Source organism: Rhipicephalus microplus, chromosome 3, assembly GCF_043290135.1.
Source record: "Rhipicephalus microplus isolate Deutch F79 chromosome 3, USDA_Rmic, whole genome shotgun sequence".
NCBI classification, from domain to species: Eukaryota; Metazoa; Arthropoda; class Arachnida; order Ixodida; family Ixodidae; genus Rhipicephalus; species Rhipicephalus microplus.
This window is the reverse complement of record NC_134702.1, coordinates 77,690,527-77,717,284: the sequence shown is the minus strand read 5'-3', so window position 1 is coordinate 77,717,284 and position 26,758 is coordinate 77,690,527. Positions and strand designations below refer to the sequence as shown.

The 26,758-nt window shown below is 43.9% G+C and overlaps 2 protein-coding genes across 2 annotated transcripts in view; both read right to left on the bottom strand.

Annotated features, from left to right (window-relative positions):
* Positions 1-4,814, bottom strand: part of Coq5 (ubiquinone biosynthesis protein COQ3, mitochondrial) — a 34,703-nt gene extending 29,889 nt beyond the window's left edge. Inside the window, exons 1-3 of the mRNA XM_037424161.2 lie at positions 4,462-4,814; positions 4,249-4,398; positions 1,595-1,771 (exon numbers count right to left, since the gene is read on the bottom strand). Of these exons, the coding sequence (XP_037280058.2) occupies positions 1,595-1,771; positions 4,249-4,398; positions 4,462-4,648 (514 nt within the window). The 5' untranslated portion in view covers positions 4,649-4,814. The remainder of the gene's footprint in view (positions 1-1,594; positions 1,772-4,248; positions 4,399-4,461) is intronic.
* Positions 4,815-5,316: 502 nt separating this feature from the next.
* On the bottom strand, positions 5,317-8,147 carry LOC119173182 (dynein light chain 1, cytoplasmic). Its single transcript, XM_037424162.2, has 2 exons — positions 7,991-8,147; positions 5,317-6,315 (listed from the first exon to the last, which is right to left on the bottom strand). The coding sequence occupies exon 2, from the start codon at positions 6,312-6,314 to the stop codon at positions 6,045-6,047; it is 270 nt and encodes an 89-aa protein (XP_037280059.1). The 5' UTR covers position 6,315; positions 7,991-8,147; the 3' UTR covers positions 5,317-6,044.
* Between the last annotated feature and the right edge of the window lie 18,611 nt (positions 8,148-26,758).

Here is a 26,758-nt window from a genome sequence, read left to right as displayed (position 1 = left end):
CCCCAAATGAACGGACTAACTGAGCCCTTTAGTAAGACCTCGCAGACATGCTCTACATGTATGTCGACACAGAACATAAGAACTGGGATGAAATCTTGCCTTATGTGAACTTCGTCTATAATACTACCCGGCAGGAAACTACCGGAATGACGCCGTTCAGCTTAATTCATGGTCCTGAAGTCACTACAACCTTGGACGCTACGCTGCTGCACGAGTGTGACGACACTCTTGCCGACACTGAAGAATTTGGTCAGCGCGCCAACGAAGCCCAACAGCTAGCCCGCATGCGCATTTGTCACCATCAATGCAAAGATACGAAACGATACGACCTACGACACAAATTAGTAACCTACACACCAGGCGACAAGGTATGGGTCTGGAGCTCAATACATTGACGCGGACTTTCAGAGAAGCTATTACGATGATACTTCGGCCTATATCGAGTCACCCGACACTCGAAAGACGTCAACTATGAAGTTATTCCCGACGGCGATTGCAGTTCCAGTCGCCGAAAGCGTTCACTAGAGATTGTGCATGTCGTCCCGATGAAACCCAACTTGTCCAGCTAACTCTCGCTTGTGTTGTGGGCGCCAGCGTGTATATGTGCATTTTTATAAGTAGAGCGCCTTGGCTGCGCATTGGGCTGATGCCATTTTCGGAGGGAGGCAAATGCAACGTACATGCTGAGAGAAAGACGAAGGCGACAGTGCATACGTGCATCTGCAGAAAGCAATAACGAGAAAGACGAGGAACGCTCTGGCGCACGGTAAATAAAAATACCGACCCGCTGCCGCTTTCTCGGCCTCTTCAATACGACCCCTGTCTTCACATCGCGACAATATGCAGTGGTTTGTTTCTGATTCTTACACAGATGGGTTCTTCTAGTGCACCCTGTAAAAACTCGCTTTAACGGATCTCGCTGCCTTAGTCAACACTCTAGTTTTATTTGGACAAGCATACAAGCCATGCGCGTGCACGGACTTGCTTGGCAGCGCTTTTGCGAGCCAAATAGTACGAGAGGCGGTGATGGTTTGTTGTCTATGTACATGTTTCCACAAAAACGCAGAATTGCTCTCGTTATTCAATCATTTGTAACTCGACACTTTTCATCTCCTTGACACTACCTTGCTCTGCCTGACTACTCAAACCATTGCATTATACCTTCGTGTCTTTGCATATCAGCAAAGCCTGGACATGGCAGGTTCCATGTCCGGGCTGCCCTAGTGGAATTTTCATACTTGGAGGTACGTGCTAGTGGTAAATAAAATGTGGCAGCAGTCTTCCAGTGTCTATACCCAGCAATTTTTTATTCCAAAAGATCGAAATATCCCCTCTTTGATTTTACATATTTCCCAATTTAATGAAATAATTTGAGCATAGTAATCACCTCGTTAAATTGAGTTTTAAATGTACAATGCTTGATGATATCTAACACTGCTAAACCGCAGGGATGTCAAAGCTATACAGCACTTTGTAAAACACCTTAATGAGAATATGTTACAGTTAGCAAATTTTGCGCCTTTCTGCAAATACGCTGTAACGTTCAATATTCAAACTCAAATATCAGCATGACTACCAAGTCATGGCAACCAACCAGGATAAAGGAGATCATTGCGTCGTTTGCCAGCTTCCAGCATTTCTCTGTTGATGTCTACAACAAAAGCATGCGCACGCTGACTGGATGAGCCGTCTCGGAAATCCATATCCAAGTTGTCATCGGCTTGGAGCTCCTGATACCTCACAGCTTGGATGAATCTTGTTGAAATGTCTCCTGCAGAACAAACAGCGGTGTTTTGCATTACAAGAGCTTGATTGATTGATTGATTGATTGATTGATTGATTGATTGATTGATTGATTGATATGTGGGGTTTAACGTCCCAAAACCACTATATGATTATGAGAGACGCTGTAGTGGAGGGCTCCGGAAATTTAGACCACCTGGGGTTCTTTAACGTGCACCCAAATCTGAGCACACGGGCCTACAAGAGCTTGACAAGTGCAATGATTCATGAACAGAAGCATGAAAACGTAATGGGCACAGCCCAGATATCACTTTCCGGCACTGCATGAATAAATTTGCAAACACCAACATGATGCCTAAATATCAGAAGCACAGATGAAGATAACTCCATCCAAACAACGTACATATTTAAAAGGCCCTTCAAGATGACCTGTGCTGCATGATTTATTTGCATCCAGAAAGTTTGTAGGAAAAAAAGAATTCGAAGACATGTACATCTTTGCATATTTTGTACAGACAAATTAGTATAAAATATGTGGTGCTAATATCTGCTCAGTATCCTCAATTAAATACTTCAGTGGTCTTTTTACACTGAAGTTAAGCTGAATGCTTACATTCAACACACCACTCTCAAAGCATGCAAGAAATTAGGCTACCTTGAAAGACACTTACATTTTGCAAAAGCTGATACCAGAGTTTTTCCTTAAACAAGAAGTATTCCGAAATGATGTGGCATAAAGGGAGCTAAGAAGAAAAGCTGAAGCACTTTTTAAGGGCCTCCAATAGATGCCAAGAACAAGAAAACCCTGCCGTCAGCCTAGAATAGCGCACCTTTTGCCTCAAAGCACCACTTTGCTTTATAAGTCTAGTCATTGCAATTACACTGATGCCACACTGCATGGCACCGAAAGAGGCTTGAGGAGAGTGTCAATTTTGTCGAGAAATATTCCTATATTGTTCATTTCATTCATTTTAGACTAGTTTTACAAACTAATTTAAGCCTAAATGAAGTGTTGCAATCAATGAGAGCCAAATCCAACATTTAGTTCTGCATATCAACGACAGCAGGTTATATAGATTTTAACCGCACTATAGATTTGAGATATTTTGGAGACATAAGCACAATGAAAAAATTGGCCCCGAATCTGCATGTTACACTGCAAATCTCGTCGAAAGACGATAGTCTTGCGTCTGGAGAAAATGAACAAAACGTTTATTTGATGTTCTGCGGAAGAAAATTGGTGAATGGTATTGTGGGGGCGCTGCGTTAGTCCCTCGAGCGTGTAGCGGAGCCGAACGAACGCATCGAGGCACGCTAGACACAAGCACCATCTGGCAGTTCGAAAACGAAGGAAGGCGTGCGCGCCCGCGGAGAAAGATGCACGCCTGTCTCGGAGGTGATAAGGTGTAGAACGCAAAGCGACGGGCAGATGCCACTATTGTGTCGTCTTAGCAAAGCGTTGGAAGCACTAACCTTTTTGAGCATCGTGTTGCACTGTCAGTGCAGCATGATTAACTCTATGGTCCTTATAATTACTTGTGTGTGCCTTCTCTAGTATAACGGCACACATACAAAACATCGACATGTTGTTATGGTGCCTCAGATAGGCGCAATCATTGCTTTTTAATTGACAATCGCACAAGTATGAGCGGTGAATCTTGAGAATATTGGTGGGCCCGCAGCTTGGGTGGGCCGTTTGGTGCCGTTTGAGGTATCGGTAAGGGCGGTCAGACAAATGTAGACAGACAGACAAAAATTTTCTGTCGAAGGTACCCAAGAAAGAATCTCATCTTTAAAAAATATATATTGTTGGGCCAGGCTCAACCATCTTGTCAGTGGCAAAACAATTAAAAAAACTATTTTTCTCAGCTTCAGTTAAAATGTACCTGGCCCTTTTAGACAAAAAAAATAAGTAAAATAAGGTCAGGTCCGTTCACGCCCTTTACGTACTCACACTTGTGTCCTTCCCTATGTACTGCCCTGTCAGCTGGGCCATTAGAATACTCGAATAAATAAATATATTATAAATAAATAAATGTCACGATTTACCACTTTGTTACCACGCAACGGGTTATTTTTCACACTAAAAAGGAAAGTTTCGCAGCAGCAATTTTCGCTAGGCACACTTGCCCTTTTTGCTTTTTAATTAGTGGGCGAAAATACGTTTCAGACTGAAATTTCAGTAGCTATCTGTCATGACAATATTCACAGGGTTTAGATGAAGGAGCAGAGCAGGGAAAGCTTAGAATAAACCTCATAGAACAATGTTGGTCAGCGTTTACAGGCTTGCATTCGCTCTTGATCGCTAACAGATCGGTTACACCAGGCAGGTCAAATGGCATTAGAGAGACAAATAAACTCTTTGTCTCACGCTGAAAATCTAGTAAAATGCACGTACACATATCTAGAAACTCCCCCGAGCACATTAGAGTATATTAATGTTTCTAAGGCATATTATATATAGCAAAATTGGGCCACGCGACAAAAAAAAAAAAAGAGACCTACCAGTTCCCCCGGCAACATCGACGAGTTGCATCCCGGGCAGCGGACCCAGGACCGAGATCAACCTGTCCTTCCAAAGGCGATGAATTCCCGCACTCATGGCATCGTTCATCAAGTCGTACTTTTCCGCCACACGGCTGAAAACTTGACGAACTGCGCACCAAACGCGAAGTTTACCCTTTCAGACGAGAACGGTCGCTCGTCGACGAAGCTTACCTTTCTCGGCCTTCTCGTACTCGGAGACCTTTTCATAGCCGAAGTTCGTGTTGTGATCTTTCAGGGCCTCTTCAGTTTGAGGGGAACTCTGCGGCCCGCCGCTCAGAGATCTCAAAGACGCTACCAAACAACTTTTGTGCCCCACGAACCTGCTGGCTACAAACCGCAACCGACTGGAGGACGCCATCTTTTTGAGTCGGGCCCAACGTTAACCGACGCCGCACGTTAACGCCGCCGCGCACAGTGACATCAGTGGTGACATATGCAGCAGGTACAAACTGCTCTGCCCTCAGGCTTTGCTGACGAATCCACTACAGGCAAGAGACGTACGCGGATCGCTTCGGACACCGGGCAAGAACCACCGCACGCGTTAATGTCAGTTAATCGAATACTGAAAAAAAGCCCAAAGGTCTAGGCCACAGAATTGATAACTGATGGACCCTTCGCCTATGTAACCCTGTAATGCCTAGGAACAGTGACGCCTTCAGAAATATTGCGAGAAAACGCAGATTCTTTTCACTCCTCTTGTACAGTTGATCTTTTAAAAATGTGAAATTTTGTTTGAGGCATAACATAAGTACTAATTGGAAATAATTACTATCGTATCAAATGCGTCACTGTACCTTCTTTACAAGGTGCTAAATCTGCAATAGCTGCTAATCGTGACACCTATAGTAGCTTTTAGTAGCATTATTGGGGCATCATATTCACTGCATCAAATATGATACGGTGGGCATTACAGTGTTAATGTATCATTCTTGGCCACTGATTTTACAATGACAGATAAAGTGCTGGAAAAACTCTTCAATCCATCCCTGTTTTGAACACATTTTGAAGAAAAACTACAAACCCAGGTTTTTAGAACAAGAACTCTCGAAGTAAAATTTATTATGCCATTTACACACACATACACACACACACAGTTGACTTGTGTAAGCTGCTGTACAAGATAGGAAAACTAAGTGATGGAACACTGAACAAAAGAAAATTGTGTGAACAACCATAGCATTTTTAACAGCTAACAAAATGAAGTGATGAAGTTTATCAGTGTGTAGTAAATGCCAAAAAAAAGGGGGGGGGGGGAACTCCTAGTCTTAGCAGCAACAAGTTTTGAACTTTCAAAAAAAAAAAAAGGAGGGGGGGGGGGAAGGTCAGGGAATGAACCTGAAAGGGGGGCTGCCTATGATGAGCAGCATTATATCATGACAGCAGAGTAGTACATTTTGTGCGAGAGAAAAGACAGCAGCAGAAGCAGATTTACAGCAGCCCTCAAGGCAGGGTTTCTGGGACAGGACAATTTCATTTCTCTTGTGCAGCAAACAATTGTAAAAGCCGTGTTACAAGATGAGAAGAGAGAACTTGACGGGGGTGCAGCACGCACACTTTTGCCGCAGGAAGCGGAAACAGGTCAACATCTCTTGCCCCTATTTGCGAAAAGCACCAGCTTTCATCATCTGCGATTGCATTTTTTGAAAATGTTCAGACGAGTCACAATTTTTTTTGCAGAGTGTTCGATGCATCCAGTCCTTTGTCCCCCTTGAGCTAATCCATTCCCTGCCAACCGTACCGTCCTTTCCGCTGGCTCAGCCAGACTTGAAGAGCAGGATGGCCACCTGGCCGAGGTAGAAGTAGATGAAGTGCTTTGTCTCGTGGGTGACGTAGGATCCAAAGTTGCGCCCCACGATGCAGTGCCAGGTGGGGTTGTACTTCTTGTCAAACTCCTTCTTGATGTAGGCCGCTATGTCCTTCTCGATGTTGTACTTCTCCAGGGCCTGGGTGGCGACGTCCACCGCATCCTGCTGCATCTCCTCGGACATGTCCGCATTCTTGATGACTGCCTTCCTGTCGCTCATCCTGCGAAGACCGAAAGAGGGTGCCCCAATCAGGAAACGGACCATTAAAACTGCATTCTCCAAGCAACAAAGTTCCGATTGGACAATGGGGCATGCACCTGCTACTACAGCTTGTAGGGATATATCTGGCCCAGTGACCTTTTAGTCCATTGTTAGCGTTAGTTTATGTCAAACTGCAACATAGATTCCTTGCACTCTGATCACTCAGCCACAATGGAGCTCCAACATGGCACCAATGCGATAACCCTCGTTACATTTGCCAAGAATTTATAACACTAATCAAATTAGCCCGACGTTCACTGTTTTGTTTTATAATGATGAACACAAAAAAGTATGAACAGAGGTATATAAAGATCAGAATTACCCCATGAGGGAACTATGGCTGGAAAACAGGCTAATGAACAGGAAACGGCCAACTGCTGCCTAGTGCATTACAGAAAAAAAAAAAAACATTTAACTACCAAATTTACGATACGGATACCCACAAATGTACTAAGCACAAATTTCAAAGAAGTAGAATCCCCGACATCGGAGAACGAAAAAAAGATGCGACTTATCAAAGCAGTCTGTAAATGCGAACGTCTTAGAAATGATGGTACTTTTACAAACCATTTTTTTTTTTAATTCATCTACACAACTACACAGTGCTGCTGTATCGTGTATAACTGCTTGATTGCTACTGAAAAAAAAAAGGATAGCAAGCACATGAATAAGGTCGGCAGTGAATGCATCAAATTTAATTTTTTTTTTCGTAGAAGCAGCCTAATAATAGCGAGGCCAATGGCATAACCACGCTTCAAACACAGCGTTTGAAATCCTGCGTGTCACACACGGCGACTAATGCCGGCGGCGAGCTGACACCAAGAATGCAACGAGTTACTGCGCTCGGGCACAAACGAGCAGCAGTCCACAAGCTTAGGAAGGGTCACGCTCAAAAATGACGACCGTCAACTGTTTTCGGTAGTACGTTTCGCCGCTGCTGCGCGCGACACAAAAGCTTCGCCCCGCGAATGCGACCAATGCCCACGTGACAACCAGGGTAACGCACGTTAGGGCAAGCAATTGGATGCGTTTAGTAAAGGGAGACTGAATTACAAACGCCACTCTTGTCCCCGAACATTGGCGCGTTCCACACCTCAGCACGCCCTCTTCCTTACATGGAAGGCATAGCACACCCTACGCAACGCCCGCGTTCCACGGCTACACCTGCACTTTTCTAGAACCTTGCCCCTCCGCAGTAACCCAAGACTAGCTATTACCGAGGCTGGTTATCGGGTAATGAGCACAACTTCCCAGGTCAAAGACGACTACGTATTAAGACAGCGCCTTGGCGCTGATTAGGACAATAGCCCAAAAGCCGGGAACAGCGCGCGCCAAAAAGACGTGTCCCACCGAAGCGGCGCCATGTCGCAAATATACCAGTGACCCGTGAAAACTACAATTACTGGTAACAAGGCGACCACAAATAACAAGCATCAAAACTCTTAACGGCTATTACCTTCACGTAGAACGGCAAGCCAATGGTGACGAACGGCCGCTGAGGGTTCGGAGACAGGCCTCGCGCTGTGTGCAATGCCTCGCGCGCCGGTAATGTCACGGAATGCGCAGGCTGTCTTCTTTCTTTTTCTCGGGTTAAAAAGCCCCAAAGCGTGGTCAGAAACGAAGATGATGCTTACCTGACGGATTTCCTTTCACGCGGCCGTGAAGGTAGACGTGGAAGAGTTCAGGCGTCGAACGAAGACCGTGTGCACCTCCTGACTGCCGGCGAACGAGGAGTTCCAAAAGCAATGTGCACGTCCTATTTCCAACGGCGATCCCTGATTGGGCCAGAGAATGTGAGAACGGCCTTCTGATTGGCCCACAGAGGGTCTTCTGCCAGGTCTTCTATCAGCCCAGCATTCCTTGCGGTTTTTTTTAACAGATTCTGGTTTCGTTTTCAGATTGTATAAGTGATATAGCCTATATAAACTGACAATTGAAAATAAACTGATTCAAATAAGGCTGTTTACTCGTTGATAACATAAAAGTAAAAAAAATACAAGCTTGGTGATACTCTCGGGAGCTGGATATAGAAACTGTTTAAGTTGGAAATTTCGCGGCCTTGTCCTTTTGGCGAAGCGAGCCACCGTGGTTTTTTCAACAGTGCGCTGCGGTCAGCGAACGAGCTACAAAAAAATGGCTTTTGTTTGCTTCAGGCTTCAGCCACGGAGGAAGGAAAAGGTTTCCTTCCTCTGTGGGCTTCAGCAATGGGCCACCGACATCCGACATCGGCCACCGACAGTTTTTGCTACACCGTCGACGCCAACTGATTGGCACGCCGCCACCACCACCGCCAACTTGTGTTTTAGGCGCGATCAGCGCGCCATTTAAATAGATTTTTTTTAGTTCTCCTACTTTGATTTTGCACCTTCTGCCACTAGTAAATATTCTGGCCTATTTTTTTTATTCTGCTCACTTCGCAAACGCATTGCGATTGGTTCACCTGCCACTTCTAGTTAAATAACTGAACTATATAAAAAACAAAAAAGATAACAAAAAACTTGTGAAGTGTTTATAAAGACGTGAAAAGGTAGTGTTGAGTTCTATTTAAGCGTGAATTTTAACATGCTTACGAGTTCACTATAGTTAAGTGAATCCCGCTCAGTGGCTGCCAACGGTGGTGTTTGGCGAGGACTGTCGTCATATTCATACGTAATATGTGAGGTGGGCTTTGAACAGTGATGAAATATGAGGAAAGCCGGTACTGAAACATTCATGATTATGACTGTGAAAGCGAGTCGGAGAACAAATGCAGTTCAGATACGAATGGTGGGGGCTAGGAATCAAGACGGGCAGGATAGAAGCGCTTCTATTCGATGTCTATGGAAGATGTTGCAAAGCAGCCTAACTGAGGAAGAGCTAGCTGTTGAGGGCATATGTTTAGAGAGAGAAAAATCAATCGAAAAACCGGACAACATACGCGGCCTTTGATGGATAAACTTCAAATGACAACTAATAGACAAAATGCTCTATCAAACAGCACCGATGCTCGGGGTGGCAGGTTCAACAATGTCGACAATATGGACGAGATGGCGGTCACCATAAATTAAGTTCGTGTGAACTGTGATGTAACAGACAGAAGATGAATGCGGAAGACACACTGGATTGTGCGCTTGTATTTTCAACGTGCTTTGTCCTACACTCTGAGCGATTCTCCGCGCCACACTATCAAGCTAAGTAATGTGCCTTTCTTTCGCCCGTTAATATATAGGACTTGATTCGACTAACTATGGTCGCCGATTTGTCACAACCGTATTTGAAACAGGACAGCACTAACGAAGCTTGTGGGGTGAGTTCTTTCATAACATTTGTGGAAGAAGAAACCAATCAGACCAACCAGGCAGGACTTCGAACGAATTCTTTATTGCCGAAAGACGACACACACGTGTGCTAGCAGTGCATTAAAAAAAAATAGTCTTAGGCATTCCACAGTTGCACACCTAACACTACAAAGGCAAGAAGCATGTCAAAATGGTACAAACAGCACACTTCCATGATCAACGCCTCGTGCACCCACTATCTAGCAACGTGAATTCCTTGTATTACTGTAAGGACAACTGACAATGAAGGATCAGTTACACATGCATTTCACTTTGCCCTAGCTGCCTTTTTTTTTTTTTGAAGATTTCAAAAACTTCACGTTCAATCTTATTTCTTTCATCAATTGCCAATGACACTCACTGATATATTAAGGATGCAGATACTAGCGCAGAGGTCAGTTTAGTGCCTGAAGGCTGTTCACACCGCCTAGGTGTCACTAAAGCCTCCACCCGTCTGATCTCTGTAGACACGGTCACATGACAAAAGAAGTTGTTTCAAATCAGTGAATTAAATTGGCAAAGGAAGAAATAAGATTGAACGCGAAACTTGTGAAGCCTTTAAAGTAAAACCAGAGCAGAGTGTCATATGTGTGAGTGATCCCCCGGGTTTCTTCAGATAGACAACGCGCGTTTCTCGATGCGGGGGGGGGGGGGTGATTTTGAGTGAAAAGAAGAGAAAAGTGAGCCCCGTAACTGTCTCTCACGGGGCGGACACCTCAACAGTAGCTCACGAGGAATGGGGGTAGAGAAGGGATTAAGAGGTAAAGAGATAGAGAGGAAGGAGAGAGCGAGGCGCAGCGACAGCGAACGACGGAAGTAAGGAGAAGACAAAAAAGACGGACACGGTTGCAGGAGTCCGAGGACGGGGCACCACTGGCGAGAGCTCGTGTCGGCGTCAGGAAATAGCGTATCACAAGTCCAGTAGGTCCGATCTACGCTGTCGTCGAAGATCGGCGTCAGGAGATGACGTAGAGAAAGCCCGGTCGGTTAGAGCTACGCTGACGTCGGAGATCGCGAGGGCACAACCGGTCGGCACGAAATCCAGTGAGCGAGTCGCGGTTCTAGATAGCAGGTATACATACACGTAGCGTTGATATTTTGTTGTTCCGTGGATATCGGATGCTAATACCACCTTGACACATTTATTGGCAAATGTGTACTGTTACTTGTGCAATTGTGGCTCAGATAGCCTTTTTTAAGTACGTGCTTCCGGTTCCACTGTATAGAAGCTTTCTTTAAACATTTAGTTGCGAGTCCATCTCATGTCTTCCCCGGTTCATGTGCAGACTTCGTGTTTTTCAGTGGTTTCTTCTTACGTATATAGGTAAAGATCATCCCTATTGTCGTCATGTGGACCTAACAACCACCCTCCCACCGTTCCTCATTCTTCTATATTTTCTCCCCGTGCACGCACACATAAGGTCTTCCTCAACGCGGGACGGTAACGAGAGATGTGTTCTGATTATACGTTGTCAAACTCACTGATGAGTCTATCGACTCTCTCAGACTCATAGTGAGGCGTGAGTCTGAGTGCGAATGAGTTCGGCTGGGTTTCACTTCGGTGAGTTTGAGTACGAGTGAGTACGCTTGAGTAAAATTTTGTTAAATCTAAGTGTCAGTGAGACTGGTTGACGAAAGCATTCGTGAGCCTCTACATCTGAGTGAGTCCGGCTGAGTTATATTGCCGTGAATCTGTGTCCGAGTGAGTTTGCTTCAGCAAAATGTTGCTTAGTCTGAGTCCTAGTGAGCCTTATGCGGGAAAAAAAAAACTTATTTAATGAGGGAGTCTGTGTAGGCTACATTTATTCTGCTGACTTATGGTTACAAAAATTTATAGTCTCATTTTATGGTGTGCCTTGTCACTCGTATATGTTCCAGCTTTTGAAGCCACAGAATTGATTTTTCAAATAATGAGTCTGTTTATTTCCCCACACCATCGGAACTCATTCCAGTGGAGGTCTTTGATAAAAACCACTAGCTGATATGTTTGAATAAAAATGATAACATTAACGTTAAAGGCATGGAATCAAATCCCGGTAAGAAATGCAACGCTTAGGTTAAATATATATATTAAAATACTAACATGACTGAAAGGCCTGCCTGGAGTTAGCCACTTTAGTTCAAGACTCTGTACCGACCCAACATAGCAGCTCCATGTTTTTTTTTTCGTATTTTCATTTTCTTTCTAATTCAAGCACCTTTCCATTTCATAGTAAGGTTTGACACGCGGAAGCACTTCCGGCGGTTTCTCACCGTCATTGTGTGCGCCCAGTCCACACTGCACAAAGCTTGACGACACGGGCTCAGTTTTCTCGTGCATAACTTTCGCGCTCTTTGTACGCCCCAAGGAATGCAGGCAGGGTACAAAACGCAGCAACAAGCTCCATACTCCAGGTTTAGGGCGTACAACACAGATATCTCTATTCTTCCAAAGGTGAACATTCGGCAGAAGTATGCTTGGTTAGGACAACAGAGGAATGGAGAAAACTCCAACTAATAATATTTTAAGAAACACGATGTTTTGAAGCCTGATCGGCTTTTTCTTCGGTGGTGAGAAGGCCCGAGATGTGGTCCTCGTGCTAGGTTTGCCACGACTATATAGTCGCAATCCCTGGAAGTAGAGGGAGGGCAGTGTTCTCGTGGTACGGTTGGCGTTTTCCACAGGAAAGGTTGAGAAACCATTTGGCGAAGCTTCAGTTTTCGAGGTCGGTAACCATCACCAACCGCATGCGAAGCTGACAAGCTCTTGAATGCGTTGGTTCAAGCCGCCGCGTTTATCGTGAAATTGAGGCTGTTGTGCTTTCACAACGCGTTTTTCGGCCGCAAGTGTTGCGTCACCGTAGTCATCTGTGTTTGAGGCTAATTACGCGCTCCCTTTTTGTTGTTGTCGTCGTTACCGCACACAATTCGTATCGCTCGAGTTGCATTTGGCGCGACGGCGATCTTTTACAGCTAGCAGGAATGCGGGCGCCAACACGTACAAACGCTTTGTATTACAATGAAGAAAAGGCCTACAATTGCAGCGGCATTGCACGCTGCGATACCGCGATGCTATCTACGAATAGCTGAAGGAATCGACTGGTCAGTAATGTTAATGATTGGGCGCTGGTGTATATCGTTGTGCGCGGCTAGCTAACGCGCTCTTTACTTTGCTCTATACAAGTTCGCGTTTGCTCTATAACATGTCACAATGAGCTCGACAAGTATTGAAGTAATTGAAGTTTTAGCCTAGAAGAAAATGTTTAGCACGTGTGATATATTCATTAAAGCTGGAATTAAATGTATGGGCATATCAAGTAGTCATGCATCATATGAGAGGCGCTATAGCTTGTTTTTTTAAAGAATCCAAATATGAAGCGTAATGTGTGTTTACATTTTATTCAAGACACCTTGTTGCTGTCGAAAACACATGTCTGCAATTTTTGTTGGTGTACGTAAAAAATGACACCACAAACATCGCTGTTATTTTAACTCATCTGAAGGTTTCACAATTTATTTGCTACAACCCATTCTCTTCTACATTCCTGTTGCTCACCTCATCATCTTTTCCCATTGGCAATATGGTTCATTACATACCCCGACACAGCCTCAATGTTACATGGATTAACATGATGTCATAACCAGGTTTTCATTTCGGAATATTAGGTTTCTCCACCCACTTGAATGTTCTGTGGATGATCTGTGACAAATTTTTGGTGCTTCAGCTTCCTTTTCCCCCGTTTGAGTAATTGTTAGCAGGAAATCTTCTGTTTGGCTATGTTCACAGTAGTCCAGTGAAAGGCATGTTTGAATGAAATGCGTTTTCCTTTTTGGACGCCAATAAAACCATGAATCTCGTTCACTGACGCATATTTGTGCTTACTCTAAGGTAAACCTTCTTTCTCATCACTCAATATTTCAGTCTCTTCTGGGGAAGCCCGAATTCGTCCATTTAATATTCTGCTAGCTGGCACAGAGTGCCAAATGCAGTAAAGCATGGGCAGCATCTAAGGCATTCCCTCTATGATCAATTGAGCTGTGCAGAACGTCTCCTTCTGAGACACATTTGCAGCTATCAGTCATTTTGGGGCATAATTGTATCAGTAAATTCAAATCATTTGTCACTTCTCCAATTCATGAATTTTAAGGTTCTTGCAAAGAAACCTTGCTGAAAATGTAAATGTGTTGAAATGTGTAAGGCTTCAGAAGAGACAAGAACACTTCTGTTCGCTTTAACTCTGGCTACATAAACAAGAACAGCCACAACGTAGTGTAATACGCTGTGCAGGACCATTCTATTGGCACAAGGCATGGCCTTGGCTTTAACTAGCTGTCCTCGGGACAACTTGTGATACAATTTGTGATGTCTTCTTTTTTGGCTGCCAAGTTAACTAGTATAGACTATTTTGCCAAATCTGCCACACTATCCTGAATTCTGACTGGTGTGAAAGTGCTTGAGCTTCAGCACTATTTTTTTTATACGCATGTCCTTCTATTCTATTCTAAATGTGCATGTAATGTGTGCCTTCACATTATGCGTACACATGGTTATGGCAACGATTGACAACACTGAAGAGAGCACCAGAATGTGTGTGGGCTGCCACAGGGGTGTAGGCAGATTTTTTTTTTTGTGGGCGTGGAATTGGAGGAGGGGCACCACTATGATCTTATGTGTGGCCCGGTTCGTGGATGTGATCGAGCGTCATTTTGCACTCTGTATACTACGGGGGGAAAATATTCGAAAAAGGGAGGAGGGTATGAGCCCGGTGTGCCAACCCCTGGCTTTGCCACTGGACTGCATCAACGTTGTATGCCTTGCCCTATTAAGCATAAGATGTGTATGCACAGCCTCTTTCCACTGACTACAGGGTGAACATGATGTGACGTGTGGAGTTGAGATGGGGCATTGGCATGGTAATGTTTTTGTTGTACCATCCTAAAATAAACTATCAGTCATGCTGTACTAGCCCATCGAGCCGTTTCGTTCTGTCACCTGTGGTATTAATGTAAATGTATTGGGTAGATCACTAATTGTTTTCTGCTGATAACATGAAGTGTTTTTTGCTGATAACATGAGTCTCTTTCATATTGCTCTTGTGATACTGAAACATCATCAGCAAATTGCAAGCCATTCTTGAGTCAGTCTGATGAGACATTTTGTCTGTCTGTGACAGTCTATTGCCATAGAGCAGAACAGGAATGGCTCAACATACTTATGAACACCCCAAGAAGATGATTACTTGTAGTGTTATTACTTTTGTAATATGTGAAATACTCTATCTGTAGCTGTTGTTTCACTAGAAAATTTTGCTTCAGAAAAACCTCGATACTGAAAAAAAAAAGTCTGTTTTGATTTGCAGTAAATTTATATCTTGTTCTCTTTTCTTGTCTTGAACCAGACTATCACAGCATCTTTATACAAATTCAATATTGATTTTAATTATTGTTTTTGAATGTCACCACTGTAAGAACAAATAGCAGTAGATAAAAATCCACCTGTGGTATTTCTTCTTCTCACAGTGGTGATGTATAGTGCCAAATTTCATTCATGCATATATTGAGTATAAAGCATTACAAGTGCAGAGGGGGCACCAAAACCTATAAAACAAGATCCTGGTGGCTGACCATCTGCCACTACGTTTTATTTTAAAAATGTATAGCACAGTGATAAAGTGTCAAAAGGTCAGCACTTGCTAAATAAATATAAAATGAAATGACATGCACAGCTTCCTAGTATCTGTCTTTTATTCTAAACTAAACCAAGATAACACAATGATTAAAATTTAATATGGGTTCAGTGGTGTCATAGAAAAAAAGGTTTACCTTCTAGCACAGGTTCATTTCTTCTAGCAAGCTGCTTAAGTGGACAATGAGACGAAAGCTTGCAACAAATGACATAGGATAGAACATTGAGCCACATGTGCTATTGTACTAATTGTAAATTGCTGCAAGGTATGAGCAATCAATTCATTAATTTTGTCTGAATAACTTTTGCATCCTCTAATGAAAGACGATAACGGTTGCATTACACAAGGTAGTTTATTAGCAGGTTGCACAGGATATAGCACAGGGTACACAGGAAAACATGTCACGTTGTTCTTGGGTTGTAGTACAGACTCACAGTTCTTGGGCACCCCTTTATAACAGTGCAGAATACGTTGCATGCAAATGTGATACTGTGAGCATGTTTCACAGTAAGCTATTCATGTAAACAAGCATAATGGAAACAGCCCCATCAGCACAACAAAAAATTTAAGACTCTCTGTTGTTATAAACCAACAGCAGACAAGCCATTGTGCTGAAGGTCAATTGATTGTGCATTCACATACTCAATGCAAATCCACATATCACAAGTAATGCTTCATTCCTTCCCATATTGCATAGGCTACAGACCACAACAAGGTAAAGAATATGTTTGAAACACCTAAAAAATGATTCAGTTTGAATGTGCGAGATCATGTACACTCACATTTGTATGTACATAGTGATTAAATTGCCCCTCTCTCCCCACTCCCGATATCCTCAAAATAAAATCTGAGCTAAGTCCAAACATGAGCTTTTAAGCACTAAGCCTGACAAATCATGGGAATTGTAACCTATTGCAGTGAAAGCAACCTTAAGTGGGTCGCCGAGGATGGCACTGTGCACGTCATGCTTATACTAGTCGGCATGCATGTTGTAAAATGCCTTCTTCGCAACATATTTGCTCGTTCATTATTTGGAGTAACACCAAGGTGTCACATCAAACCCCAATAAAAAAAACTGTACCCAAAGAGTAATTTTTAGTAAGAATCAATCCAAATCAGTTTTCTCAAAACCCGCCTGAATCCAAGCCAAAAAATATATGTTGCCAATTTAGAGCAAAACTTTCAAATGTAGGACATCATACCGAACCAGCGATACTACAACTGAACACATAACTGAAATTATGTTTTTGGAAGTGTGTCTGCAACCACATTGCCAATTGCTATACGAGTTATTGGTTTGAAACAATAAAGTGGTTAAGTGCAAGTGTAAACAGCATATGTTGCCACTTACATGGTGAGTTCAACTTTAACAATTCTCGAGCAGTGACATTTTTGCATGGAAAACTGGCTTCCAGAAAATTGCTGAGGGGATTACTAATGGCAAACAGTTGCCTGCCATTCAGTAAGTACACCTCTAGGGGCAGTGCCAGCAGTGGGGGGGAAGTTGTGGGGGGCTGGAGCCCCCTGAAAATTTCCACCTGCTCCCCCCCCCCCCCCTGCCACCACAAAAGCAAACATAATGAAACACAGCACAGAAGTTCTCAGCGCCCCTGCCCCTTGAAGGAACTTGCGTATCACGGGTGACCCCCATAGTGAAGAAATCCTTGCGCCACCCCTGTATGCCTTTGTTTTCTGCTACCTGTCATTTTGTTGTCGCATTGGTAGAGCAACCGCCCGGAAAGGCGTTGGTCTCTGGTTCGATCCCCGGACCAAGATAAATTTTTCGGCAACTAGCTTTTCCTTGCGAGAAATCCGTACAGTTTTCTTTGTGGCCTCGTGCCACAAACAGGTGGTTGTCTAGTTTCCCTTTCTGAATCATTCTGCCCCCTTGCATGTTTCATTGAACTTATTTGCATTACTTTGTTGTCTCATGTTACACAAAGCAATTTAGTATTTCACAAACATTAACAAGCTTGTGTTCCTTCAGAATCATGCATTATGTCATACCCTCCAAAGGGACCATGTGTTTCAAATGATGCATGCTGCTTTTATTTCATGTTTTACAGTAAAAGTGACAAAATCAAAGCATTTTAATCTAAATAATTTCTGGCAACACACTTGACATATTCAAGTGCGAGTATTCATTTGCCCAAAATAAAGAATCTCTTTTGCATGCTTGCGGTGTGGATATTATTATGATGATAAGAATAGAAGCATCTTTCATGCTTCCTGAGGAGCAAAAAAAGATGTGCATTCATGCGAAACGGTTTGCTTTTGTGTGCGACCAACACAAGTAGTGTTGACCAACAACCTACGCAAAGTGAAATCTTACATTGCATTTCTACATTAGGACAAAAATATTTACTTTCTTATGGGCGCTCGCATGCTAGTCATAATATCTGCTGAAGTCACTGTAGTGCTCAGATTCTAGTGTTACAGCCCATGTGCTAACTGTAACTCATAATGATTCCTTCAAAAAACTGTGTTGGTGGCTATGTACGCTCTGGTACCACATTATGTAGGCTGCATTTTCACTGGTCACTGGAAGGAGAAAACCACCGTGCTATGCGAATGAAATATTATAAGGTATGCCAGTAATTGTCATCTGCTTTCATTTTCAATTTTTATGTTTGCCAGCACTTGTTTGCTAGTGCCAACCTTGCTAATTCTTTTTGCATATACCTCAGGATTATGCAAGGAAGATGTTGCCACGTGAAACTCAGCTTGTAAAATATTCTTGCAGGACATGTTCAACTCAGTGTGCACTCAAGGAACAATGCATCATGGATGCGTCCACTTGTTTGAAACAAACTGAGTGTGAACTTTGTTTGTACAAGCACATGCATCGATGATGCACTGTTATTTTTCTTTTTATTAACTTCAGTGTGACTGACTTAATGCTGCCGCCATGTTACATGTGGTGTACGCTGCTGTTGCCAGCAGAAAATAGACTTTCTTGTTGTATTGCTTTCCAATCAAAAACTGTGGTCAATATTTTTAACACTCCTAATCATCGCTCCCAAAGAATTTCACTCAGTGAATGCCTGAAACAATCGTAATGAAATTCGGTTGATTTTCATTTATGGACTGTGCCTGTCTAAACTGAGCATTTGTTTAGACTGGCACAATATAATCACGTGAGCATGTCTTCACCAGTAAGACAATGAGGATGGTATGTGCCCATAGGGTATCCCTTCCGAGACATTTGTATGTAAATGCAAATGCCCCTGGAGAAAGAGGACGCATTCTGACAATGTAAGGGTACAAGAGGACAGTTAGGTTGTCATGAAGTTAGAGGCTTTGGACATGCAGTGTCACATTTATGAGATCTTCCATCAACTGACAGTTTTCAAGACCTGGTTGACTGGAGACGTCTCTCGTTGATGTGTTAGGGAATGCAGTATCTGATGAGGAGTTTAAAAAGCAGGCCAGTGGTTTATCAGCCAGGCTAAAAGTCTGTCCAGTGTGTGTAGGGAACTTTGCTGTCACGACGAAGAATCATTTGTAGTTGTTAATGAGCAGGCCAACTGACAGCCTTCCTTAGTGTAATAAGAGGCTACAGACAGCACTGTGCACTCTGATCAGTCAAGGCTGTTAGCCATGATTGTTTAAAGTGTACAGTCAATCCCTATTTGAAGGTTATTACGCGATCCACAACCAAGAACTACAGTATTTCCATGTCCCAGAATACACTTTCGAGAAGAAGGTAGTATCACGCAAGCTAAACACACTCTTTTTGCTCTTCCTTAAGCAGCGATCACTCCCACCTGGAGAAGCTGTTTAAATGAAGTAGTGCCTAGTACCAGCTGTAACATATTTTCCCAAGTAATTCTGTAATCGGTAGCGGAGATAGAGGCCCACGAAGAATCGCGCAACACCCTTCCCATCCGCTCTTATCCAACATCTTGAACCGTGCTGGATCGCAAATACACCGTGTGTACCAACAGTACATTTACCGGCTTCCTGTGTCGACACATTGGCCATTGAACCAAAACTACCCACCATGGCTGGTTGAGCTACTAACTATTGAAACGTCAATAGAAGGATTTCGCAGCAAACATGAAGTGTCAATCGTTGCAGCACAGCAGTTGGCATCACATCATCCGTTTGACAGGTACCAAGGATACACTCACGTGTACACTGACGGCTCCGTCACCAAAGAGACAGCGACATCAGCATTCATAATTCCGGAATTGCGCGAAGAATATGCATGTCGGTTGGGCCACCTCTCCTATTCAACAACGTCGGAGCTCGTAGCAATTTTGCTAGCCGTAAGGTTTATTAAACTGTCAATGACACCAAGAAAATGGGTGGTAATTACAGACTCTCTGGCAGCACTGGCATGTTTGGAAAATGCCACTTCAAGACACATTGGTGTGGGTATAGTATACGCTATTCTAAAGGAGCTCTCAGAAGCTACGAAGTCGAATCATCGAGTGGCATTTCAGTGGGTTCCCAGTCACTGCGGAATGAAGGGAAATGAAATGGCGGATGAGTTGGAGAAAACCGCTCATAATTCTATGCAAACCTGCCTCATTCCGGTATCTCAATATGACGTAAATAGAGTTTTAAGAACAACAAAACGTGAATAATGCCTGTCTACCTGGTTCACAGACAAAACAAAGGAATCGATCATATATTCCGTTGATCCTAATCTTGAATACCAATTAGACCGTGACCTCCCAAGACGTATCGACACACTCATTCATCGCCTACGACTCGGAACTGCTTACACAAAGCACTTCCTACTTCGTATTCATCGTGCAACATCGTCAGCATGTTCATGCAGCCACGACGACAAGAATATCTGTCACCTCTTGCTCGACTGTCCGAAACACAACACACCGAAGGCGACTAGAATTAACTGCATAAGTTAGATCCCGAGCGGACATTTGCACTGAATAAAATACTAGGTCCATGGCCATCCAAAACAAATGGCAAAGCAATGAAGATGCTGCAACAGTTCTTCGAAAAAATGAAGATTTGTGACGACTACTGAGCAGACAAAAGTTAAAAGTCAGCGTGGCGTCTACGTGTTTGTTCTGCCCATAGGAGAACTTTTGCTCTCACTCATGTAGGACTGCTGTATATATGTATATATGCTACTGGTTTTTTTATATTTTTGTGTGTGTCAATCAAGTGGAAAGGGGTAGCCGTCGCTAAGTAACGGTGACAAAAACTCCTCCGTTTATTTTCTATTTCAATAAAAAAAGAAGAATACATTTGGATTGCGACGAAGGAGGGGCTCAAAACTGAGAGAAATTAAATGTGTACATTTTGCCTTATGGGTGATTGTTGTAGCATGCAACAGGCAACGAGGGAGAGAAGAATGAACAATCTTGATTTGCACTGTTTATGCCACTAGGCCCCTGGGATGTTAGGCAAGTCAACAGTCGCACGGCAACTTTCATATCTCGTGCAACTGTACAAGTATGTTGATAGGCAAATGTGAAGAATACAGAAAATCCTGTTTAGTGAAAAAAAAAAAAGGTAGATCCCTGCAGTTGGTCTGGGCCAGGTGTCGACCCAGTGTGAGCTCATTCCGGTACAGCCAAGTCACAACCTTGCCCTATCATGCGCAAGGCAGATACCCAGACCCGGTGCCCAAGCTCGAAAAGTGCTGCCTCAACCTCAATTTATGTGTATTATTGTTGCTGAAGCTTGGGTTCGACTAGCCTTAACAAATCAGATCCCCAAATGACATTTGTTTTGTTAACAAAACACATCACTTCAAGAAAAGAATGGTACTCCAGCCCAAGTGTCAATGAGTTGCCACACTAAAATGAGTATGCCACTAGCTTCACAGTTACTGCAATCAGAAACAGTCGATGCGAGTGAGAGAGAGAGAATTTATTTACAGAAAGGTAGAGAGGTCGGCCTGAGCTATAGTTTGCTCTGGCCTGCTACTCTACACTGGGGAAGGGTGATTGGGGAGTGAAAGAGTGATGAATGACGATGATAAGGTAGAGAGATGATATGTTCTTATTAGGCTGGGTAACTCTACAGACGTGCATCCAGTCCAGTGGCTTCTAAGAAAGCGATGACGGCTCGTATAACCACATGTGTGCTGCTGGCGTCAGGCCAAGGACCTAACACAACCTCATCGGTTAATGGTCGACTAATATATCGGCCAATCGAAGATATCAGTTGCTGACGTTCGCTTGCATATGCTGGACAGTCGCAAAATATATGTTCGAGCGTTTCTGGCAACCGACAGTGACCACAATTGGAACCTGTGTCATTACAGCCAATCAAGTGGCTGTAACGTCTCGTGTAAGCCACACCGAGGCGAATGCGGTGGATAATGCATGAGATGCTTCGCTTTAACTTGTGAGGCATACGGAACTTCATTTCCGGGTCCCATTTGTGCAGCCGCTTGTGCTGGTGTTCTGGTTTCTGCCAGTGCTCTAAGATGGAGTTGCGCATTACGCGTCGAAGTAGGATGTTAGTGTCTTGTTGAGAAAATGCGATGCACACTTCCGGGGCACTATTTAAAGCTCTCTTAGCTTCAGCGTTCGCCGCTTCATTGCCCATTATGCCACAATGAGCAGGTATCCATTGAAATGTTACATCATGTCCATTTTTTGAAGCAATGCCAAGAAGCTCTGCTATTTCAAGCGATAAAGTATGATATGGACCTTGTCTCATGAAGCCATCGATGGTTTGAAGAGCAGCTTTGGCATTGCACAGTATCGTCCATTTACGAGCGGGTTCTGTCGACATGAAACGTATTGCCTCCCGAATAGCAACAAGTTCCGCGGCTGTTGATGTGGTCTTGTGATCTATCTTGAAACGTCAAGCTATCTTCACCTGCGGGATGACAAAGGCTGCGGCGGAGATACGCGACGTGGTAGATTTATCAGTATATACGTGTGCCACACCGTCGTACATAGTATAAATGTGCAGCAGTGTAAGTTGCTTTAGACCGATCGATGATACAAGGGACTTCTTCATAATCCCATGAATCTGAAGTATGACAAGTGGTCTAGGCAGGAGCCACGGAGGTGTCTCAGGAACACGTGGGGGAGTGAATCTTGGCGGTATGATGTTCTCTAGCCGCGATATAGCTCTTGAATAACTGCAGTCTCGGTGGCTGGCAGGGAGCGCCGATAGGGGATGTTGCCTGTGTCGAGTCAACAGGCGAAGGTGGACTCGAAGAGGCTCGCAGAGCACATATACTTTGATTGGACAAGCCCGAGATTCGGCGAGAGTTCCCTTGGTTGATGTGCATTGAGGTAAGCCCAAACATGTTCACAACCCTTGAGCTTGGATGCTTTCTAGCGTGCTCGCACAACTGGGTTTCGTGCTTGAAAGCACGGGCTTGCTGTATCGTAAGAAACCTACGAATAAAGATTGGTAGAGTTGCAGGAGAGCTGCCTCCGAAGGGCCCCATCTTGCTCCGGCCATGACTCGAAGAACGTGGACAAAACTCTTGAGCTTTGACTTCAAGGCTGTGACGTGTTTTGACCACGATAGATTCCGGTCGAGGATAACACCCAGGAATTTGTGTTGCACAACAGCACGAATTTCTGTTCCATTCACAGTTAGTGGGTATCTTATCTTGTCATTTGTTTTCGTGAGTGAAATAAGAATGTAGAAGAGGCTGAAAAGCATGAGCTACCATCACAGACAAGCGAAGGATTCACCAAGCGTTAGAAAAGGGCAGTGGATGTCCCCGTTCAACCAAAGAAAGCAGTGGCATGGGTCAAAGACAATAATTAGAAGAATTTATGACAGCTCGTATGAAGTTCAGTTGGAAGAAAGCATCCTGAGAAGGAACCGAGTACTCAACAAGGCAAGCCCTTCCTCAAACACATTGTGAAGTCAGTGAGCCAGAGACGGATCAACCAAAGCAGACTGGAATTTCGGCCGGACCTCGAAGAACCATACAGCCTCCAAAGAGGCTCCAGGATTTCACAGTGGGTTGAAGGATTGACTTCAGAAAGGGATGAATGTAACAAAAAAGATCCACAAATGCAGGGGCGTACCGACTCTTTCGCAAGTGGGGGGAGGGGGGGGGGGGGGCAAACCTAACCACACACACACACACACGCGCACACATATTCATCATGTAGGGACTACATATAAACGACCATGAAAAAAGTAAGAGAATAAACTATTTTCACTACGGCAGCATATTGTTTGCCATTGCTTCTTTGGCATTGAAAATTGTCTGTGTGCCATAAAATCGCCTGCCTCTTACATCAGAAATCTGTGAAATTTTGCGGTATTCATTACAGTGCATGCACATTGAACAAGGCATTCACGCACTGAACAATACCTAAAACTTTTTGAAATAGTCGGAGAGCATATTCTTTTAAATAATATTCAAGTAATGTAGCTGCCGGTCACATTATCACTTATAGCAGCTTCCAAGATGAAATAACATGAGCGTAATAAAATATTTTCACTTAGAGCATCAAGGCGTTTAGCAGTTTGTGCGCGTGCACATTTCTGTGAGCTCGTCCTTGCTGAGAGAGAGGAAGAGAGAGAAATAAAGTGCTGTATGTGTGTGCTTCTTTGCTGTCGAAGTTGTATTTTGAGCTGCAAAAGACCATTCGAGTTGAATGAAAGCCTACTAGCCTGACTCTCAATTAAGCCTCCATAGTGCTAAAAACCATACTCTTTCACCTTCTCCTTGGTCCGGTGGCTCAAGTTAAAGGACAAGCTTAAAATCTGAGATTCCCATTGTGCTCGAGTCCACTGCTTTGTTCGTTGCCACTTCGCAAGCTGCCACCATTGCTCCAAGTTACCATAAGCAAGGCTGATCAGGTTTCATCATCACCAGCCTGACTACGTCCACTGCAGGATAAAGGCCTCTCCCATGTTCCGCCAGTTAACCCGGTCCTGTGCTCGCTGCTGCCAATTTACACCCGCAAACTTCTTAATCTCATCTGCCCACCTAACCTTCTGTCTCCCCCTAACCCGCTTGCCTTCTCTGGGAATCCAGTTAGTTACCCTTAATGACCAGCAGTTATCCTGTCTACGCGCTACATGCCCGACCCATGTCAATTTCTTCTTCTTGATTTCAGCTATGATATCCTTAACCCCCGTTTGTTCCCTAATCCACTCTGCTCTCTTCTTGTCTCTTAAGGTTACACCTACTATTTTTCTTTCCCTTGCTCGCTGCATCATCCTCAATTTAAGCTGAACCCTCTTTGTAAGTCTCCAGGTGTTTCTGCTCCGTAGCTAAGTACCGGCAAGATACAGCTGTTATATACCTTTCTCTTCAGAGATAGTGGCAATCTACCTGTCATAATTTGAGAGTGCTTGCCAAATGTGCTTCACCCCATTCTTATTCTTCTAGTTACTTCAATCTCGTGGTTCGGCTCTGCGGTTATTACCTGCACTAAGTAGACATAGTCTTCTACAACTTGAAGTGCACTATTACCTATCTCGAAGCGCTGCTCTTTTCCGAGGTTGTTGTACATTACTTTCGTTTTCTGCAGATTAATTTTAAGACCCACTTTTCTGCTCTCCTTGTCTAACTCCGTAATCATGAGGTGCAATTTGTCCCCTGAGTTACTCAGCAATGTAATGTCATCGGCAAAGCGCAGGTTACTAAGGTACTCTCCATTAACTCTTATACCTAATTGTTCCATTCTAGGCTTCTGGTCAGGTTTATTGGAGACAAAAGCGGAGACCCCTTTTTGGCGCTTCCGGATAACACTAGAACATTAAAAAAGATTTGTAACATAAATCAGCTCACAGCAGCTTCGACAAAGCAGCATTGATATCTATTTTCGATCAAAGAAAATAAATTTCCTGAAGCAGCAGATCGTTTGATCAGTCCATAAAAAGTTTGCTCGTTCGCATTTGTAACTGCATCAGCCAGTCGCAGCAGAACGAAAGCGTGGACAAGTTATACAATGTTATTGGGCCCCTGTTCAGCGCTGGCCTGCTCTGCAATGCTATAGCACAAGGCACCAAAGCGCCGCTTAGGCGGCTCGCACCGCAAGAGCCTACAAGAAAAATCGTCACAACTACAATGTTGGAGAAATTTCACTATATTGTAATATTCCCTCGTATTAACATAATTCAGTGAATACTATGGTGAAGGAAAACTTCGCCTCAATTGTTGCTTTCCCCGGCGTGCAGCCAACAGTCACCACTGTCGAAAGTGAGGGGGGGGGGGGGCTCACACCCCCCTTGCCCTCCACGGCTGGTACGCCTATGCACAGATGACACAAAACATCGTTTGAAGCATCCTACACATGCTAGTTTGGAACTCTCCACTTCCTCCTTCCCTGAGAAGGCACTGTGTTCAGAGTAGTTGGTATTGATCCATAACATTTGTAAGCACTAGATGAGCCAACCGCTTGTCCTGTGTCCTTCACTTGTGTCACGTACGTGCATTTAGCACTTACAAATGTTACAGATCCCTCTTCTTTGTTCATTTACGCCTCGTCCTAATTCGAGCTCATGAAGTATCAAGTGTCTGCCCCTCCGACTCTGCACATAGGCCGCTTCCCCACCTGAATCTCTATTATGCATTCCTGCCTCTATGTAGCCCTACCTAATCTTGTACTTCAACGCTTATTCAACTCGGCGAACTTTCATTGAAGAGACCCTGAAATGGTTTTTTGAAGTTTTGTCAGCGTTTAGGTTAGAGCATCATGAAACCATTCGCACCATAAATTGAGTGACACGCAGTGTACCAAGGCCGCTACAGACAATTATATCATGCCCTCCTTCTCACCTATGCCTGACTGCCACAACTCACGAGGCGCGCTGGCGATCGCAGAGCTCTCATGAGTGCGCTCGCCTTTTTGAGCTTTTACCAGTCTAGACCTCTGAGATGGCACACCGACAGGTTGCGTGCAGTCTTGGAGGCAATCACGCAGTGCGCCTGGCAGCACGCACGCCGTCTGGCAGCAGAAACAAAGACCACGAAGTAAGTGGTTGATATCTGCTTTTATAGGTGCTGCTACCTTACCAGTTGATCTTACTTCTGCACATTCTACAGCCCATGACAGCCAGTCAGATAAGCAGCCATGTTGACGTGGCTGCTGACGTGCTCTGGTAGGAGCATGTTCCTCTATGAATGGGCAGTTTAAAAGGCATTCGACCGAGTCGCAACGATCTGCACCGATTTCCAGCGATTGGCAGCTTTCAAGCATAGTAATAAATTACACAGTTTACGCAGTGTTCAAATCGGTCTCTAAATAGCCCTTGAGACTTAATCTACCAGCCCAATGTGTTTGTAATAAATCACCAAAACCGTTCCAGGTTTCATTTAACAAAAGCCTAGTGTTTTATCAGCCACTAATATAAGTCATAGCAAGACAAACCATTACAAAGTGCCCAGTTATAATTCATCGTGATCAACTATCACAGCATTTAAAAATTTACAGCTACACAGGAGCATGATTTGCTTAACAGACACATAGTAGGTACTTTGCGTTCGCAATCGCCACCC